This window comes from Somniosus microcephalus, chromosome 5, assembly GCF_052327205.1.
Source record: "Somniosus microcephalus isolate GS21.2 chromosome 5, FLI_Smic_1.0, whole genome shotgun sequence".
Classification (NCBI taxonomy): Eukaryota; Metazoa; Chordata; class Chondrichthyes; order Squaliformes; family Somniosidae; genus Somniosus; species Somniosus microcephalus.
Window position 1 is genome coordinate 218514868 of NC_140991.1, and position 20194 is coordinate 218535061.

Consider the following 20194-nt stretch of genomic DNA (forward strand, 5'->3'; position numbering starts at 1 on the left):
TGGAAGTGCTGATGTGTTGAGGAGTGCTCATGAAGCTAGGGTACTTTGTGAGGCAGAGTGGTTGGAGTTTCACTTCACATTTAAATGATGCTGTACCTAACCTGGGATAAAAGAAAGTCTTGCATTTATTAAACACCTTACCACAATTCTCAAAAATATCTCGAAAGGTCTTCACAGCCAATGAATTAACCTGTGTGCAGATTTAATGCTCTGTTTGCCTGGGCACACAGCAAGATTTCACAGACAGCATTGTGATAGATGAATGACCAGTTTTGTTTTTGGAGATGTTGGTTGAGGGAAGAATTTTGTTCAGGATACCAGGAGACCTCGCTACTCTTTTTTGAATAATGTCATTGGATCTTTAATTTCCATAGAACAGGCAAATAAAACTTCAGTTTACTATCACATACAAAAGACGGTGACTGACAATGCCGTGCTTCTTCACTGTTGCGCTGGAGTGTCAGCCTAGAAGATTATACAGTAAAGTTTACATATTCTCACTCCCGATGTAGAGCTTTACTAACTGGAAGTACATATCAGGAATTCATGAATGGAGATCAGTGCTTTGAAATGAATGGACCCAAATCCTGCAGGACCTACGCTGCTGGCAGGCAAAGCTTTGTGCGAATTTGTAAAATTTACTCTTGTGTGCTCAACACATGGAGAGGTGATTGAACCTACAATCTTCTGACTCAGGGACATAAAAGTGCCATAAGCTGAACCAACTTGTTTGATAGTGGGTGCCTGAAAATATTCCTTTCCCCACCATTTACATTCCTTACCTTGATGCGCATGAAAATTCACAAAGAAAAAGACTGCTATAAATTACAAACTATATTCTGAATAGAGTTTGCATTGCCGTGTCTCCCAGTAAATCCCTAGGACACTTAACATTGCTCTCATTTTAGGTCACCAATGAAATTGTACGACAGCTGATGGAACAGTATGGTTTTTATAATCTTGAAAAACCAGGTGAATTCACAAATATTGTGGACGTCCAGTTCCTTGCTGCAATGATCCATGCTGGAGGAGGCAGAAATGACATACCCCAGCGTTTGAAGAGACACTTCTCAATTTTTAACTGCACGTTGCCTTCTAACTCCTCAATCGATAAGATTTTTGGTAAGGAGGACAAAAACAATCCACATGTCTGGTGATTTATCTCGCCTTTTAATTAGTTTATGAATTGAGGAAAAATACATTTCAAAGTCTGAAACATTATTACCAAACCTAATTAGCAGAAAATTTGAGTTTCTGATGTTTGTCTTTTTAGGTGTAATTGGAACTGGCCACTACTGCACTGAGCGGGGCTTCTGTACAGAGGTGAGAAATCTGGTAACCAAACTGGTACCAATGACCCGCAAACTTTGGCAGATGACCAAGGTAAAAATGTTGCCCACACCGGCCAAGTTTCACTATATCTTTAACCTGAGAGACCTCTCACGGATTTGGCAGGGAATGTTGAATACTATCTCGGAGGTTGTCAACAATGAAATTGTAAGTATTGTTTCAAAACTGTCTTCTATAAACTTATTTTAATTTCAGGCCAGGAGTGCAGATCAGGAAGTTGTGCACCTCCAGCTATGGTTTTCTGCCCCTTGAAACTAATGGACAGGAAACCACAGGTTGACAGAGCACAATTTCCTGATGTTCACTCGGAACTCTGAAGCAGAACAATTCTGCAGTGGAGCTCTTTTTTTTATTGAAGGTGCTAATGCAGCAATAAAAAGTATTTCCTGATTATAGAGACAGACATTCGTTGTGCATCATTCAAGATATTAGCTACAGTGGACTTTGGTTCCAGTGGTCAATTTGGGAGGGTCCATCTTTAATCTTTACAATTGATTGATCACTACATTCGAAGCGCATGGATTCTAAAACAGTTCACCTGTTCTATGAAGCATAGGTTTGGAGAATGAATGTATCATTAGATATTCCCTGGAAATTCTTTTTGATTCACTGTGGTTCTCTTCAAGAAGACTTCAATTAGAATATAATTATTGTACTCTGATTCAAAGCTTTGTTGTTCAGAGGTGACCTACATATTGGTGTAGAGAAAATGCAACAGCTGGAGTCAGCTACTATAAATTACAAACTTTATACTACAAACATCCCCTGCTCTCCAAGTTGATTTTGAACTGTCCCCTCTGCTCTGTTAGGCACATGTACCATTGTAGCACACCGTGCAACTCCACACTTACATAGAGAAAGTGGAGTAGCTGGAACCAGACATTGCAAACCTGTTCCGTTATGCCACAAACACTGGCATGACGTGAATGCAGATAGTGCTTTTAGTGCAGATTACAGTTTCCCATCCTGAAATAATAAACTACGATCAGAAGTACAGTCGCACTAATCTTATCAATACAACCAAACCTCACTGATTAATATACACAAACACAGCCACATATATATGTGTTATGGTTTTGGCAAAGATGGGTCTGTGTTATGGTTTTGGCAAGGATGGATCTATGATTCAAACAAATGATCACTACAAGTGGAGATCATTAAAACCAAATTTTATTTATTAATGATTTAAATCTAGTTGCTAATAAAATATTTGCTTTCTACTATATGTTCAGGTGACACTAAAGCTGTGGAAACATGAATGTAAATGCGTTATAGCTGATCGATTTACCACCTCTGAGGATGTAGCTTGGTTTGACAATGCTTTAGCCAAAGTAGTTGAAAAGGAACTAAAGGAGGAAGCTCTGGCTACAGTCGCTGTTGGAGTCAATGCTTATTTTGTAGACTTCTTACGAGATGCACCTGAGGCCACAGGTAATCAAAATACAAGCATACAAAAACAAAAAGACCAGCTGGTCCATCAAGACTCTTCCATACACTTAGTGCAACCTAAGCCCACTTTAACCCCCATTGGACCCCCGGCCACTTGCCCCGGCACACTAGCAACCAGCCACACAATCTCCTGGGAGAGGCAAAAACACAGAGGGAAAAAGCCAAGGCCAATTTAGGAAAAAAAACTCCTGCGGAAATTTCTCTCCAACCCCCAATCACGATCAAACTAGGAGACCCTGGTGACTGGGAGACACATCTCTCAATACCCACCTACCTTCTAGACATATTGGGGGAGAAATTGGGTGAGTAGCACCACCTGTTAGCACCTAAAGAGGCAGTCAGTGGCTGTAGCGCCACCGGCTGCGCCTCCCGCGATATTCAGCAGGGGCGCTAATGGTGGCGTTAGCCTTTTGTGCTGCACCACCACCGATGACGTCATCGGTGTGCGCAGCGCCCCATTCGCGCCCCGATCGCGATATTTGGTAGCGAACGCCGCTGTAGCGCCGTTCGCTACCCGCGCCCGGTTCACGGGGCCTTGCTGCGCCGGCAGAGGCGCAAGTTAAGGTGGAGGTGCGGGGCGGCCGCTTTTTTGGCGGCCGCCTGCCAGCACCTCCGTCCCCGGCCTCCTGGTCCCCCCCACCGCGGCATTGCCGGCTGTTTCCCAAGAGCCCGGCACTTCTCCTTGGTGCCGGGCTCTTTTGCCGGCACTCGCGATCGGGGCTCGTGCTGCTGCAGGCCCTCCCCCTTAACAGTGGGAGGAAGGCCTGCAGTACCGCAGCGTGCCGTGCCGCAGCGTGTGGCGCTGTGGCACGTAGCGCTGCGAAATTCATTTTCAGCGCCCTAAGAGGGACGCGGAGCGCCTCGAGCCGCGCCCCGTCTCCCTCTAGGGGCACTTCAACTGAATTTGCGGTGATCGCTAATGCGGCGATCGCGGCGCAAATTCCAGCGCCCAGGCGAACTTTGCGCCGCTTGGGCGCCTCAGGCCAATTTCTAGGCCATTATGTTGACTACATTCAGGAACTCGGCCAGCTCCCTTTTGAATGTTTGCAGTGAATTGGCACTCACTACATGAGCCAACGTTTTTCCATAGGTTGACCACTCTCTGTGAAATACCTGCTGACATCTAACCTAGTTCTATGCTTACGTAATTTATACTTAAGTCCCCTGGTCCTCCCTAACCTATCACACAAACAGCCTATTCACATGGAGCCAATCTAATCATTTCATTGTTTAAAAAAACTCAATTAAGTCTCCTTGAAGTCTATGCTTTTCTAGAGAAAAAAGGCCCAGCTCTTTAAGCCTATTGTGGTAACTAACTCTATAAACTTCATCGCTCAATCTAGTCCTCTGAACCTTTTCCAGGGCCTCAATATTATCTACCATATGAAGGAACCAAAACTGAGGTCTAATTATGCTCATACAAAAACTGAACAGTATTTTTTGTTTTATCCTGGCAACATATCCTAACACTCTATTTGCTTTTGCAAATATAGCACAACGTGATTGAAAAATATGTATATACAGTAACTGAAAAATGCATTTTGCATAAAAAGAAAAAGGCTCTGAAAATCTGCTTCTGTTCCATTGTACTTCTGCCATAACTTCGGCAGGAGTCTGCCAGACTTGCACCAAAGATTCCAGGGGGCAGGGCCTTTCCCCCGCTCCAAGCAAGGCCATCATTGCAAGGGACTAGGGTGCCGGGGCAGATGACTTCCTGCATCTCTGACCTCAAAGGGACCCAGTGTATGATTGGTGGAGGTACTCACAAAAATAAATTGCCTCTCCAAAACATATTTTGTGCAAAGGGACTGTGAGGGCAGCAAAATTATCTTTTTGGGAAAGGCTCAGACAACCCTCGATGGGCCAGGCCACCTCTGCCAAACTTCCCAAACTACTTTCAATGGCAGGCACTCCAAATGTACCCCTAGTGGCATGAGCACCCACCAGTTCATTTAACTTAAGGGGCTTCCCAACACAGCAGAGGTCTGGGGGCCAGCTGCAGAAGTTCTGGGCAGGAGCGCTTCTGCACTGAGATGTGCTCCTCCCATTGGTTTTGTGGGGCCAAGGTGCATTATGAACATCAAACCTTAAATGAATCCTAGTTTTAGTAGCTTAATGTAGCTATCAGACCCTGATCTGGAAAGTGAAATAAGAAAATGGGTTTAAGTGTGGATGTTCATAAAATGAAATCTTTTGCTGTAGGAGATGAACCAGAGGACACTGACTTTGATATGCCAAAGGTCTATGAGCCTATTAGGAGTTTTGATCATCTGAAGGATCGGCTGAATATGTTTTTGCAGCAGTACAATGAAAGTATCCGAGGAACGGGATTGGATATGGTATATTTTAAGGATGCCATGACTCACTTAGTGAAGGTAAAATCATTTAGAAATGAATAATTAAGATTTTTCCAACATGGCAGTTGGTAGCTACTGTTAAATCCGTGTATCTTGATGTTGTGTGTCCTTCAATAACTAGACCAGAGACTGCAGAGAACAATCAACAGGTGTTTACTGGATGACGGTTACTCTAAAACTAACAGTACAGATCCCTACTCAGAGTTTATATACAGGTGTGCTCACTGCCGGTACTACAGTATACAGGAGCTGTAAAAAGTAGTTCTCCCCTTAAAGGTACATACACTACAATTCCTCCCCTTTTAGATTAACAGTACCATAACATTCATTTAACAATTAACACTTTTAACATGCAACATTAACTGAAAATAGTCCATTTATAAATTCAGTCTTTGGGGCGGCTTCCTGATCCTTTCTGGATAGCGCCTTTCCTGAGTGTCTTGCTCTTGGTGCGGAGGCGATTCTGGCCCCCGTCGTCGGTTGGTTCATCAGCTTCCGATGCTACTGTTTCTGGGGTAGATGCTACCTGTATGTCGGGTTCATCACCAGGTACGCGAGACATGGGGTTGACTCGTTCCTGTGACTCTAGGATCTGGTCGACATGGCGTCTCACAATGTTCTCCCCGACATCCACTGTGTACATTAGTGGTCCCTGCCGTGTGCATAACATTCCGGGTTGCCATTTCTCTGTTCGGTAGTCGTGGGCCAAGACTGGTTGCCCTACATTGAAGCTCCTTGTTGGCTTCTCATTGATGTGCTAGAATTGCTTATTCTCAACATCTCTTCGTACATTTGGTCTGAGCAAATCCAGACGAGATCTCAACCTTCGGTTAAAGAACATCATGGCTGGGGTCTGGTTGGTGACTGCATGTGTCGCATTTCTGTAGGCTAACAGGAAATTGTCCACCTTGTGCTGCAGTGGAATGTCATCATTGCACATGGCCCTTACTGCCTTTTTAAAGGTTTGTACGAACCTCTCAGCCAATCCATTTGTGGCTGGATGATACGGGGCGGATGTGTAATGCCTTACCCCATTCCTTTTCATAAATTTCCGAAACTCTTCGGACACAAACTGTGGTCCGTTATCAGAGCAAATCTGCTCTGGCAAGCCGTTCCTGGCAAATATGGTCCGTAGGACTGCAATCGTTTTCTCCGTGGTGGTGGAGGACATTTTGATCACCTCAGGCCATTTCGAGTGCGCATCCACAGCTATTAAAAACATTGGGTCCATGAATGGACCAGCAAAATCAATATGCACCCGTTGCCATGGAGAGGAGGGCCACTCCCATGGGTGTAGAGGGGCATGTGGTGGTGCATTTTGGACCTTCTGGCATCCTGAGCAGCTCTTTGTCAGGTCCTCGATTTGCTGATCGATCCCTGGCCACCACACATAAGCCCTAGCAAGGCTTTTCATTTTCACCCCTCCCAGATGGCCTTCGTGAAGCTCATTGAGCACTCTCTCCCTTAACTTGATGTGTGGATCCCGAGTGGTAATTCCACCCAAGGTCCACTGGCATACTGACAGCTGTTCTCTTCTGGATGAGAATGCTGGCAACAGTGAGTCGCCATGTGTTGGCCATCCCTTCACCGTCAAGTCATATACCCGAGACAGTGTCGGGTCATTTCGGGTCTCCTTCTCTATTTCCGCGTTAGTTACTGGCAAGCGTTCAATTATAGTCAAATAAAATATTTTGACAGGGTCCACTGCTGGTGCTTCCTCCGCAGTAGGCAGTGGCAGGCGTGATAACCCATCAGCGCTTCCATGCTGTTTCGTGCCCTTATACTCTATTTCATATTGGTTCGCCCCTAGAAAAAGGGACCATCTTTGTAGCCGTTGCGCAGTCATCACCGGAACGCCCTTCTTTGGATTAAAGATGGAGACAAGTGGTTGGTGGTCAGTCAGCAAGGTGAACTTCTGCCCGTGCAGATAGTGGTTGAACTTTTTCACTCCCCACACTAGGCTGAGGGCCTCCCTGTCAATCTGGGCATAGTTACGCTCGGCTGAGGTTAGTGACCGAGACGCAAAGGCTACTGGCCTCTCCGAGCCGTCCGGGAATTTGTGTGACAGCACCGCTCCAATACCATAGGGTGATGCATCACACGCCAACCGAATTGGTAGTGCTGGGTTGAAATGAGCCAACACCTCTTTTGATGTGATCAATTCTTTGCACTTCTGGAAAGCTCGTTTACATTCGTCATTCCACTTCCATGGTACCCCCGTTTGCAGTAGGGTGTTCAGTGGGTGTAGTACTGTAGACTATTCGGCAAGAACTTATGGTAGTAGTTCACCAGCCCGAGGAACGACCTCAGTTGTGACACATTTTCCGGTGCTGGAGCCTTGACTACTGCCTCAATCTTTTCAGGGGACTTATGTAACCCCTCTTCATCAATAACGTGGCCACAGTACGAGATCTGCTTCTGGAAAAACTCGCATTTGTGGCGATTAGCTCGGAGCCCATATTCCTTCAATCTAGTGAGCACCTGCTCCAGGTTGGCGAGGTGATCACTGTCATTTTCGCCCGTGACCAGGATGTCGTCCAAATAACACTGGGTCCCTGGAATCCCTTGCAGGACTTAATCCATTGCCCTTTGCCAAATAGCCGGAGCTGATGCTACCCTGAACACCAGCCGGTTGTATTGGTAGAGACCTTTATGAGTGTTGATCGTGAGGTACTGTTTCGAGGCTTCTTCTACCTCCATTTGCAGGTACGCCTGGGCCAGATCAATCTTAGTGAAACGTTTTCCTCCAGATAGCGAGGCGAAAATATCTTCAATCTGCAGAAGCGGATATTGTACCGTGTGAAGGACTGGGTTCACTGTCACCTTAAAGTCCCCACAGATGCGAACCTTCTTTGGTTCCCCAGGCGTATTACTCAACGACCTCTTCATTACAGGAAGGATGGGTGTAGCCCACTCGCTCCAGTCCACTTTGGACAGTACTCCAGAACGTTCCAAACCTTCCAGCTCTGCTTCGACGGCTGGGCGGATCGCATAAGGCACCGGTCTGGCCTTAAAAAACTTTGGGCTTGCATTTTCCTCTATTTTGATCGTCGCCGTTATGCCTTTTAGTGTTCCGAGTCCCTCCTGGAACACTTCTTGTGCGTCAGTTAGCATTTTTGACAGTCGTCCAGGTGTGACGTCGTCATCCTTTTTGGCATCTACAGTCAGTGCTTGTATGGAATGCCAATCTAGCTGTATCTTCTGGATCCATTCACGTCCTAGTAGTGATGGTCCTCCATCTGGCAATACATATAGGTCCATTTTTGGTGTTTCCTTGCCGTTATATATAACGTTCACCCTTATTTTTCCTTTGGGGTAGACTTTTTGCCCCGTGTACGTCTTCAAGACAATCTCTGTATCTCTCAAGGGTATATGTGAGAATAGCCACTTGTAGTCTCTTCGGTTTATGACTGTTAGGGCTGATCTTGTGTCCAATTCCATTTTCACTTGGACTCCGTCTATCTTGAGCGTGACCCAGATAGTTTGGTGATCCTCCGTTTTGATCACATTATGTAGTTTCAGACAACCCAGCTCCTTGCTTCCAGAGTCTGTATTACTTTTCTGTTCATCTGCACTACTCTCCGTCACCTTATGTACCTTCTTGTACTTCTCCTGTGGGGATTTCTTGCTGCTGGTTTTCTTTTCTGACCTGCAGACTCTTGCTATGTGTCCTACTTTTCCACACTGTCTGCACACTTGGTCCTTGAACCAGCAATCCTTATGGTCGTGTGTTGTTCTGCCGTAGCGATAGCACTTCACTGTTCCGTATGACATTTCATTTGTGCCATATTCTTGCGGTCTCCGTTGTATCTCTGCCGCACCCCGTGCTGCTGCTTCGTGTGATACTGCCATGCTGAAAGCCTTGTCCAGCGTAAGATCCTTTTCTGATAGCAGCCGTTTCTGGGTTCCTTCACTTTGAAGCCCACACACAAACTTGTCCCTTAAAGTATCTGCTAGTCCCGTTCCAAACTGGCAGTGTTTCGATAGCTTGCGCAGTTCCGTTAAAAACTCAGCATTACTTTCATCTTTATGCTGGTTCCTTTTGTGAAACTTAAATCTTTCCGCTATCAGCAGCGGTGTGGGATCTAAGTGGTCCTGTAGGATTGACACTATGTTTTCAAAATCCTTTGCCACTGGCTTCTCTGGGGTTACTAGGTTTTGCAGTAAGCCATTCATTTTTGCACCCATGGAATTCAACAATACCAGTGCTTTCCTGTCATCTGGCACTTCATTCGCCTTGCAGTACACTTCTATGCGTTCGACATATGTCGCCCAATCTTCGACTTCATTGTCGAACGCTGTGACACTGCCACTCTTCGGCATCCCTGGGTGTGGTTAGACTGGCTAAAAATGGTATCTCCCGCGCTCTCCCTTCTTCTCCACTGTGGCTCAAAATGGCGTCTCCCGCGCTCTCCCTTCTTCTCCGCTGTGGCTCAAAATGGCGTCTCCCGCGCTTTCCTTTCTTCCTGCGCTCTCCCTTCTACTCCGCTGTGGCTCAAAAAAAATGGCATCTCCCGCGCTTCCTTTCTTCCCCGCGGACGCTGCTCAGCCCTTGAACACCGGCTGCGCTCTGCGCGTTTTCCTGTGCGCCTCTCTCGTCGATGCCGCTCGGTCCTGAACAGCGGCTGCACCCTGTGCGCTCTACCCTCTCTCTTCTTGCGTCGATGCCGCTCGGTCCTGAACACCGGCTGCGCCCTGTGCGCTCTATCCTCTCTCTGCTCCCGTCGACGTTGCTCGGCCTTTTCCTGTGCCGTCGGTCAGCTCTAGCCGCCGCTGTGCGGGAAGGGTCTGTGCCATACCTGTTGCCAGCCCATCTCGCTGGAGTCTCCGCTGGATGGTCGACGCCCGTGCCTCTGGAATCGGCCTTCTTCTGCAGAGTTGCAGGTAGGTTCGAATCGACTCGTCGCCAATGTTAAATCCGTGTATCTTGATGTTGTGTGTCCTTCAATAACTAGACCAGAGACTGCAGAGAACAATCAACAGGTGTTTACTGGATGAGGGTTACTCTAAAACTAACAGTACAGATCCCTACTCAGGGTTTATATACAGGTGTGGTCACTGCCAGTACTACAGTATACAGGAGCTGTAAAAAGTAGTTCTCCCCTTAAAGGTACACACACTACAGCTACAGAAAGTTCAATACAGTACTTGTACTTGAGGCAGACTGCTTGGATCAAACTGAAAGTGGTAAAAAATAAAATTAGCTGATGGTATATAATGGTACAGCAAAGCTGAAATATAGGTAAGAAAAATAAACTGGATGCCATACAATCTGAGAGCGATGAGCGGGCAGCTTTGAATCTACGTATCCCCAGATAAACACAATGGGCTGGATTTTCTTAATGGAGACGAGTTGGAGGCGGGACTGCTGCTTGTCATGTCAATGTCCCGCTTCCATCATCGTCTGACCAACCAGAGGGATTTTCCCCTGATTGACCTTGTTAAGCCCACCCTGCGGGCTCAGCAGACCAATTAGGGAGGAAGTCACTGACAGAGCACGTCAACGTATGACGTGCTGTCTGTCAAGACTTCTTGAAAGAAGAAATGTCAGCGATTGATAGCTCTGTGAAGCTGTTAAACACTGACATTCTCTGTAGTTTGATGAGCCCTTGTGTTCAGGACTCATCAAACCTTTCAACTTTGTCAATTTCAGATGGCTGTTGGTTTGGAGGATCCTGATCCAGGGTGAATGAAGGCTGTAGGAATAAAACAAGGTAACTGACATGAATCAGTCATTCATGAAAGAAAGACTTATGAAATAATACTGAACGGCCTGCGGGTGGCGCTGTCCAGGGAGAGTATAAATACTCGGACATGGGCCCAGCTTGCGCAGGACATTCTTAACCGGAACTAGTGAAGGACACAACTAGACCTCCATGTTGTAAAACAGTTGATTAAAGCCTTGTTTAACGCTTGGACCAAGTGCCTAATAGTTTTCTTACATCAGTAAGTAAACATTTTTAAACACTTATCACTCACCTTACACATTTACCACTCCACAATTGCACCCATCACTCACCTCTACATCTTACTTCCAGGTGCCTCCAACCCCCGCAGACCTCCTCCATGTCTCCTCCAACCCGGCAGTGTTCTCCGAGGTCGGGAAGCCTTCACCTGAGAAGGCAAAATGGCACTAATCCTTTTTCCTGCCTGTTAACTACATGCTAACAGGCAGTTAAAAGGATTTAATCCCTTTCCCGCCTCCAGGAGACGGGACCCGAAGCAGCACATCTTCCCGCCTCCTGGCAAAAGGGCACGGAGGCGGGATGGGGGCGGGTTTGCCATCCGCCCCCACTTTCTGCTACTTTACCGGCAGACTCGCTTCCATGCCCGCCTCCTCGGTGCTGAGTAAATCCAGCCCAATGTTTCAGAGCCAATGAAGTACTTTGGAAGTGCTATTGCAATGTAGGGAAAAACAGTAGCCAATTAATGGACAGCAAGATCTGCAAATCAACAATGAGATAAATGACCAGATAATCTGCTCTAGCTATTTTGATTGAGGGATAAATATTCGCCAGGACACTGGGGGAATTTCCCTGCTTTTCTTCAAATAGTGCCATGGGATCTTTTACATCCAGCTGAGCCGGGACCATGGATTAACATCTCATTCAATAGACGGCACCTCCAACAGTGCAGCACTCCCTTAGTACTGTACTGAAGTGTCAGTCGAGTCTCTGGAGTGGGGCTTGACCCCACAGCTTCTTTACTTTTTCAAAATTACAGCATCATTTTTGAAATGTGTTTTTAAGCAATATGCAGTGTGTGATGATGCATATTTTGTATTTTCAAGTTATATTTGGGGGGTGAAATTGGTCACCATTGCACCCGAATTCTGGAGAGAAAAATAAGATTTACTTGTACTTCTTTCAATTTAGTATACTGTATTCGCTATTCACGGTGCGGTTTCCTTGCGGAGACCAAATGGAGATTGGGTGATTGCTTTGCTAAACATCACCGTTCAGTCCGCAAGCATGACCCTGAGCCTCCGGTCACTTGCCATTTTAATTCCCCGCCCCACTCCTACCGTGACCGCTCTGTCCTTGGCCTCATTCTTTGTTCCAATGAAGTTGAGGAATAGCACCTCACCTTTCGATGAGGCACTTTACAACTTTCCGGATGCAACATTGAGTTCAACTATTTCAGATCATAACCACTGCTCCCATTTTTACAGACAACAGCTACTGGTAATGATTCTGCTGTTACCACTGTAGCATATATACTGGTCTAGACCCATCTTTTGTTTCTTTACTTGTCACATTACCACCCCTTTCTGCCTTGCACCATCATCCCTTTTGTCATTTAATCACTCCTTCCATCCACCCTATCACAGACATTCCCTTTTGTTCTTTTCTTCCCCACCCCCCAACCTCTCTTTCCCTGGTTCTGTACTTGATTAAAATCTGTTACATCTCTAACTTTTTCCAATTCTGACAAAAACTCTTATTTCTCTCCCCAAAGATGCTGCCTGATCTGCTGAGTATTTTCAGCATTCTCTCTTTATATTTCAGATTGCCAGCATCTGTAGTACTTTGTTTTTGGAGAAAAATAAAAGTCAGGGGAACTAATTTTCAGGTGCAATCTGGAACAGCAGCAGTTGCCAAACTGGCTACTTCCACGTGCCCAGTGGCTTAACCAGCAGTCCTTAAGGGGTCCACTGGAGTCCGCCAAAGAAAAGGTTTTGTTATTTTTTTACTTGCCTTAATGTGGAACCAGGAGGAACAAATGTGCTTCTTCTGGCTCCACATCAATACTGCAGACTGCAGTCAACCCACGTTAGCCCCCCTCCCATTCTACTCCCTCCCTCCCAAGACTTGCCTGCATTGGAGCCAGATGAATTTCCCCAACTGACTAGCCATATCTGGACGCCCAATTGGCTTCCACGGCTCACCAGTATTATGTAGATCAGGCCCGAAGCACAATTTGTGGTGAGCTTTGGGTCTTTATTTTTGGATGCATGCTGCAGGCGCACCGCCCACTTAACACCAATTTTTGGTGCCAGACCAATTCCCCAGCCATTGTGTGCTTTAAATGCTCAAATATTTATAGGTATTAAAGGCATACCATTGAATAACTATAAATATTTGAGTCCTTTGAGTACTTAAAATGTGACTTTGTTATTGTTATCTAGTGTCATATATGTATAACTAGCTGAAGTGCCCGGCGGTGCCGAGGCTTTTTCGAGGGCATGTTGTTGTTGGAAGAGAGAGAGAGAGCGACTGGGGGGAAGAGAGAGAGCGACTGGGGGGAAGAGAGGGATGGGAGGGGGGGAGGGAGGGGAGGGGGAGGGGGAGGGGAAGGGAGGGCGGGGGGAGGGGAGGGAGGGGGAGGGGGAGGGCGGGGAAGGGAGGGAGGGGGGAGGGAGGGGAGGGGGAGGGGGAGGGAGGGGAGGGGGGAAGGAAGGGAGGGGGAGGGAGGGAGGGGGGGGAAGGGAGGGCAGGGGAGGGGAAGGGAGGGCGGGGGGAGGGGAAGGGAGGGCGGGAGGGGGAAGGCAGGGAAGGGAGGGCGGGGGGGAGGAAGGGAGGGAGGGAGGGGGGGGATGGAGGGCGGGGGGGGAGGGAGGGGGGAGGGAGGGCGGGGGGGCGCCCCCCCCCCCCCGAGGGTCGCGGCCCCCCCCGAGGGTCGCTCCCCCCAAGGGTCGCACCCCCCCCCCGAGGGTCGCCTCCCCCCCGAGGTGAAGACCGCCGATTGCGCGCGCAGCAGGAGCTGAGACGCGGCGTCTCTCTCGGCCGGCGGGCCCGGTTGCCAGGGCAACCGTGACGCTGACCAAGCCAGAGAGAGAGACGCCGCGTCTCAGCTGCTCCTGCTGCGCGCGCGGCCCCCCCCCCCCGAGGGTCGCGCCCCCCCCCCGAGGGTCGCGGCCCCCCCCCCCCCGAGGGTCGCGGCCCCCCCCCCCCCCCCGAGGCTCGCGGCCGCCCCCCCCCCCCCCCCGGCTCGCGGCCGCCCCCCCCCCCCCCGGCTCGCGGCCGCCCCCCACCCCCCCCCGCGGCCGCCCCCCCCCCCCCCCCGAGGTGAAGACCGCCGATTGCGGCTGTGCGAGACGTCCGGCGGGCCCGGTTGCCAGGGTAACGCTGGACGCTCAGCAAGCCCTGGCAGAGAGACACGTCTCAGCTCCTGCTGCGCGCGCACCCTAGCGGCGCTGGGCTGAGGCTCGGCCCTCCAGCCTTCGAGTGGGGCCGGGAGGTGCCTAGCTCGGGCGTGGGTGCGGAGGAGACGCCGAGGCTTCTAGGCCTACCTGGAAAAACGGGGAAAGGTAGGAAAATTAATGAGATTAGATAAGTTAATTACTTTCTAAATCATTTTTTTTAAAAACAATATGTGTTTTAAAAGCAACGTTTTTTTTTAAGACGCAGAAAGCGGGAAAAAGAAAGGAAAAGTTTGGAATCAAGATGGCGGCGACTCACCTCGGTTCAGAACGATAAAGCCCGGCCACACGCGCACCGATTGGCCCGGCGGCACACGCCAGCAACCCGGCGTACGATTGGTCGAGCTCGAGGTCACTCTGTCGCTAATGAGCGGATAATGAGATGCTAATGAGCGGAATGTTGAAGGTTTTTGGGATACCGCAGGCGCAATTTTAGCCCGGCTGAAACGTAAATATGCTTAAAACCGTCTCGGAAGCGTAAGCTTTCTTTGGAGGTAACGCGCGCATAGGTACGCCCTGTAACTTTCGAGTGCATACCCGCAACGCACACGCGATGACAGACAGACAGATAGACAGATAGACAGATAGACAGAATGACAGAATGACAGAAGTACCGATTTATATATATAGATAAAACAATCTAACTGCTGCTTTAATGTTGCTTTTTTGATTAAAACGGTGAACATGTTCGGTCGAATTTTCTTTGTCATAGTCACCAGAAGGAGATATTGCTACCTCCTGGTGACTATCACAAGCAAATTCCAGCACAACAAGTTTGTTGTTCAAATGAAAAGGTAGCGGTAGTTCAATGTATGAGCTGGTTGGTATTGATGAAAATAGATCAAACTCTTGTTTCCATGTTCCAGTCTTGACTCAGTGGTAGCAGTTTTTTTTCCTGAGTCAGTAGGTTGTGGGGTCAAACCCCACTCCAGAGGCGCGACTGACACAACGGGCTGGATTTTGCCAGCCCTGGGGAGGCGGGTTTGGAGGCGGGACTGCCGGGAAAATGGCAGAATTTGGGGGCGGGTGCCCAACCCGCCTCCATGCCATCTTGCCAGGAGGCAGGTAGCCGTCCCACGCCAGGTCCCGTCTCCTTGGAGGCGGGAAGGGATTACAGCCACTTAACTGCCTGTTAGCATAGTTAACAGGCAGAAACTAGGATTATCCTCATTTTGCCCACACAAGTGCGGGCTTCCCGAAGGCTCCGAAACCCGCCATGGTCACCAAGGCGAGTAGTGGGTCTGCGGGTGTCAGAGGGGTCCAAAAGTGTGCTGTGGAGTTAAGTGATGGGTGCAAGTGTGGAGAGGTGAGTATCTGAGGTAAGTGGAAAGTGTTAGAAAAAGTGTACTTACCTTTGTTTCTTCCTGCAGGCTTCAATTGGTGGGTATGCGGAGAGTCTTGCATCTCAGCGGCAGAGATGACAGATGGCTGTTGCATTCTCCAATGCAACAACCATCTAATTTCTGCAAAAGAAAGAGGTTTGATGAGGTCTTGAATTCAGATGAATTTTTGCCAGATGAAGCGTCATACGTTGACGTTCTCTGTAACTGGCTTTCCTTTAATTGGCCTGCTAAGCCTACTGGGCGGGCTTAAGAAGGTCAATCAAGGGAAAATAGTGTAGGTTGGCCAGAAGTTGATGGAGGCGGGACTGAAACCCGACAAGTGGGAGTCCCGCCTCCAAAAGCTCCCCATTGACAAAATCCAGCCCTTCAGTTCAGTACTGCTGTGCTGTCTTTTGAATGAGATGTTAATCGAATGGCCCTGTCAAGATCCCATGGCACTATTTGAATAAAAGCAGGGAAGTTCTCTCAGTGTCTTGGCCAGCATTTATCCCTCAATCAACATAGCTAAATCAGATTATCTGGTCATTTATCTCATTGCTGTTTTGGGGATCTTGCTGTGCATTAATTGGCTACTGTTTTTTCCTGCATTGCAATAGCACTTCAAAAGTACTTCATTGGCTCTGAAACACGTTGGACATCCTAAGTTGTGAAAGGCTATATATAAATGCAAACCATCCCTATAATGGGGAGCACCGGGAATCTGCACCTAATTCTCTGATCCTTGTTCCTATTAATAGAATCAGAATCTTACTGCACAGAAAGAGGCAATTTAGCCTGCCGTGCCTGTGCTGGCTCTTTGAAAGAGCTGTCCAATTTAGTCCCACACCCCAGCTTTGTCCCCATAAGCTTGCAAATTAGTCCCCTTCAATGTTCAATTGCCTTTTGAAAGTTCTTGCTTCCACCACTCTTCCAAGAAGTGTATTCCAAATCTTAACAGCCCTGTGACAGAAGCTCCGTGCCAAAGAGCAGGGCTTGCAAAATTTGTCGTCTTCTGTCCAGGAGAAATGTATTGGTTGTTCAACTCTTTCATAAAACAAAATTATTTTTAAATTATTTATTTTATCACTAGATTTCACGTATTATTCGCACACCTCGTGGGAATGCATTGCTGGTTGGTGTAGGTGGGTCAGGCAAGCAAAGTTTGACTAAACTGGCATCCTTCATTGCTGGATACAAGACATTCCAAATCTCACTAACAAGGTAAGGAACAGGCATTTCTCTCATTGCCCTTACAACATTTAAGGAGACGGAATCTGTCATGAAGCACTAATGATGAGTGAGGAACAAAATATTTTTAAAAAGATAGACTGTAATATTCAACCAGCTTTGTAACCTGCTCTGATTTTGTTGTTTTAAGACTGCTGACTGTTGTAACATTTGAATGCAGCATGCACTTGGATAAGAGCATTATCCTTATAATTTTGCTAGTTATACTAACAGTGGATTTTAACTCGCTTTGCCCGTCGGAAATTGAGCTAAGCGGTACTTAAAATTAAACAGCACTATTTGTCGCTCCGATTCCTCCCCACGGCGAATTTAATGCTGGCCGGTGGAGGCTTCTGCCCGACTCTAGTGGATGTCTCATTAATATATGCCAATTAGGGTCCTATCGTTCAGCTAGGACTCCGAGGCAGTTTAACGGCTTACCGACAAGAGTGCTCCTCCTAGGCACCCAAAGGATTCTGGCCTCCTGCCAGCTCATCTGATGTTTATATATTGTATTGGAATTTCAAATGTAAAATTTTAATATGTACGCAATTTTAACACACTTCGCTCTGTGCAGAACATATATTGAACTGATATATTTTAGCCTTGAAAAGAGGAGGATACAGTGATATTAATAGTTCTATCATGTATTCTTTTGGGTGATTGAGAGTTTATTGTTGCTTAATACTTAGATATTTCAGAATGTAGTTTTTCTTTGAAGCAACTAATTGTCATTTTTCAACCCTCTCTCAGATCATACAACAGCTCTAACCTGATGGAAGATTTGAAGGTTTTATACAAAACCGCAGGTCATCAAGGCAAGGGAATCACCTTTATCTTTACAGATAATGAGATCAAAGATGAGTCTTTCCTTGAATACATGAACAATGTTCTATCATCTGGAGAGGTATGTTAATCGATCATTTGGTTATAAAGGCATAAACACTTACGATATGGTTTCCATAATGTTGCTCATTAGTATCTAGTCTGCAGGTAATTCACTCATGTTGCAAGTCGGCCAACTTATTTGCATATTTGAGTGGCACTCCCAGCACATAGCATATGATGTGCAAGAAGCGCCATGTGAGACGTGGGCTGGGATATTGGGTGGCATCAGCTAGTCCAAGGCTGCTGGCTGCCCAAATAGTGCCACAATTCTTGTCTGCTCATTGATCAGAGACCCTATTGAAGTATTGGCTGCTGTTGTCCAACTTTTGAGTGAATACATAGAGAATGTTTCCACTTGTGGGGAAGAGCATACTAGAGGCTATCAATATAAGATAGTCACCAAGAAATCAAATAGAGAATTCAGAAAAAACTTCTTTACCCAAAGAGTGCTGAGAATGTGGAACTCGCTACCACAGGGAGTGGTTGAAGCGAATAGTATAAATGCATTTAAGAGGAGGCTAGACAAGCATACGAGGGAGAAGGGAATAGAGGGTTATGCTGATGGATTTAGATGAGGAAAGCTGGGAGGAGGCTCGTGAGAAGCATAAACAAACTGGTTGGGCCGAATGGCCTGTTTCTGTGCCGTATACCCTATGTAATCCTATGTAGATATTTTTGCCCTGAATTATAATGTTAGCTGAATTTAGATTGAGCAGTCTCAGCATATGCTATGTACATACTTACCAAGATGCATCAGTAACAGAACTGCTGGAATTTTTTTCTTGCTTCTCCGTTACTTTCCAAAATCATTTGAAAAACTAAAGTACAAATTTCAGAAACTTTATTCAGGCAAAGTTAAAAGTGATTTTTTTTTTCAAATTGCTGTTTTACGTGTGCATGTGAAAAAAGGACAGCGCTGATTATACACCTCTAGCTATTTTGTGTGCTAGAAACTTCAGAGAGTGCATTAAACTAAGAGAGACACAAATGTCTTCCCTCATCTTAATTTGAGTTCATTTTTCAAAAAATAACTTAGTTGAATTTTGAAGCAAACTGCCTCTAATTACCAAGATTGACGGTCATATTCACAGTTAGAAAATGTTAGTGTTCTACTAATTAATAACACCTGCCAGACAGTGAGTCAAGAGAAGCAGCCTTTAATGAGCTCCTGATTATCACCTGTTATAGTGACAAAATGTTATTGTCTAATTTGTGACACCTGTGAGACAATGTCTTTCTTCATAATTTAAGTTCTTTTAAAGAAACAACAAATTTAGTTGAACGTTGATAGCTCTTTATCAGCTGTGATTTATAGGAACATAGAAACATAGAAGATAGGAGCAGGAGTAGGCCATTTGGCCCCTCGAGCCTGCTCCGCCATTTAATGAGATCATGGCTGATCATCCGAATTCAGTACCTTGTCCCTGCTCTCTCCCCATATCCCTTGATCCCTTTAGCCTTAAGAAATACATCTAACTCCTTCTTGAATATACTTAATGAATTGGCCTCAACTGCCTTCTGTGGTAGAGAACTCCACAGGTTCACCACTCTCTGGGTGAAGAAATTCCTCCTCATCTCAGTCCTAAATTGCTTACCCCTTATACTTAGACTGTGACCCCTGGTTCTGGACTCCCCCGCCATCGGGAACATCCTTCCTGCATCTAGTCTGTCTAGTCCTGTTAGAATTTTATAAGTTTCAATGAGATCCCCTCTCATTCTTCTAAACTCTAGTGAATATAAGCCTAATCGACCCAATCTCACTTCATACATCATTCCTGCCATCCTAGGTATCAGTCTGGTGAATCTTCGCTGCACTCCCTACATGGCAAGAACATCCTTCCTCAGATAAGGCGACCAAAACTGCACACAATACTCAAGATGTGGTCTCACCAAGGCCCTGTACAACTGCAGCAAGACATCCTTGTTCCTGTACTCGAATCCTCTCGCTATGAAGGCCAACATACCATTTGCCTTCTTAATCGCCTGCTGCACCTGCATGCTTACCTTCAGCGACTGGTGTACAAGGACACCCAGGTCTCGTTGCACCTCCCCTTTTCCCAATCTATTGCCGTTCAGATAATAATCTGCCTTCCTGTTTTTGCCACCAAAGTGGATAACCTCACATTTATCCACATTATACTGCATCTGCCATGCATCTGCCCAATCACCCAACCTGTCCAAATCATACTGGAGTTTCTCTGCATCCTCCTCACAGCACACACGCCCACCCAGCTTTGTGTCATCTGCAAATTTGGAGATATTACATCTAGTTCCCTCGTCTAAATCATTAATATATATTGTGAATAGCTGGGGTCTTAGCACCGATCCCTGCGGTACCCCACTAGTCACTGCCTGCCACTCGGAAAAAGACCCGTTTATTCCAACTCTTTGCTTCCTGTCTGCCAACCAGTTCTCTATCCAAGTCAGTACCTTACCCCCAATCCCATGTGCTTTAACTT

The 20194-nt window shown here is 46.8% G+C and overlaps 1 protein-coding gene across 1 annotated transcript in view; it reads left to right on the plus strand.

Moving 5' to 3' along the window:
• The window catches only part of dnah5 (dynein, axonemal, heavy chain 5), a 754701-nt gene that overhangs the window by 528388 nt on the left and 206119 nt on the right, over nucleotides 1–20194 (plus strand). Inside the window, exons 49-54 of the mRNA XM_085988698.1 lie at nucleotides 909–1122; nucleotides 1274–1497; nucleotides 2583–2781; nucleotides 5002–5174; nucleotides 16711–16841; nucleotides 17601–17754. Coding sequence (XP_085844824.1) covers nucleotides 909–1122; nucleotides 1274–1497; nucleotides 2583–2781; nucleotides 5002–5174; nucleotides 16711–16841; nucleotides 17601–17754 — 1095 coding nt within the window. The remainder of the gene's footprint in view (nucleotides 1–908; nucleotides 1123–1273; nucleotides 1498–2582; nucleotides 2782–5001; nucleotides 5175–16710; nucleotides 16842–17600; nucleotides 17755–20194) is intronic.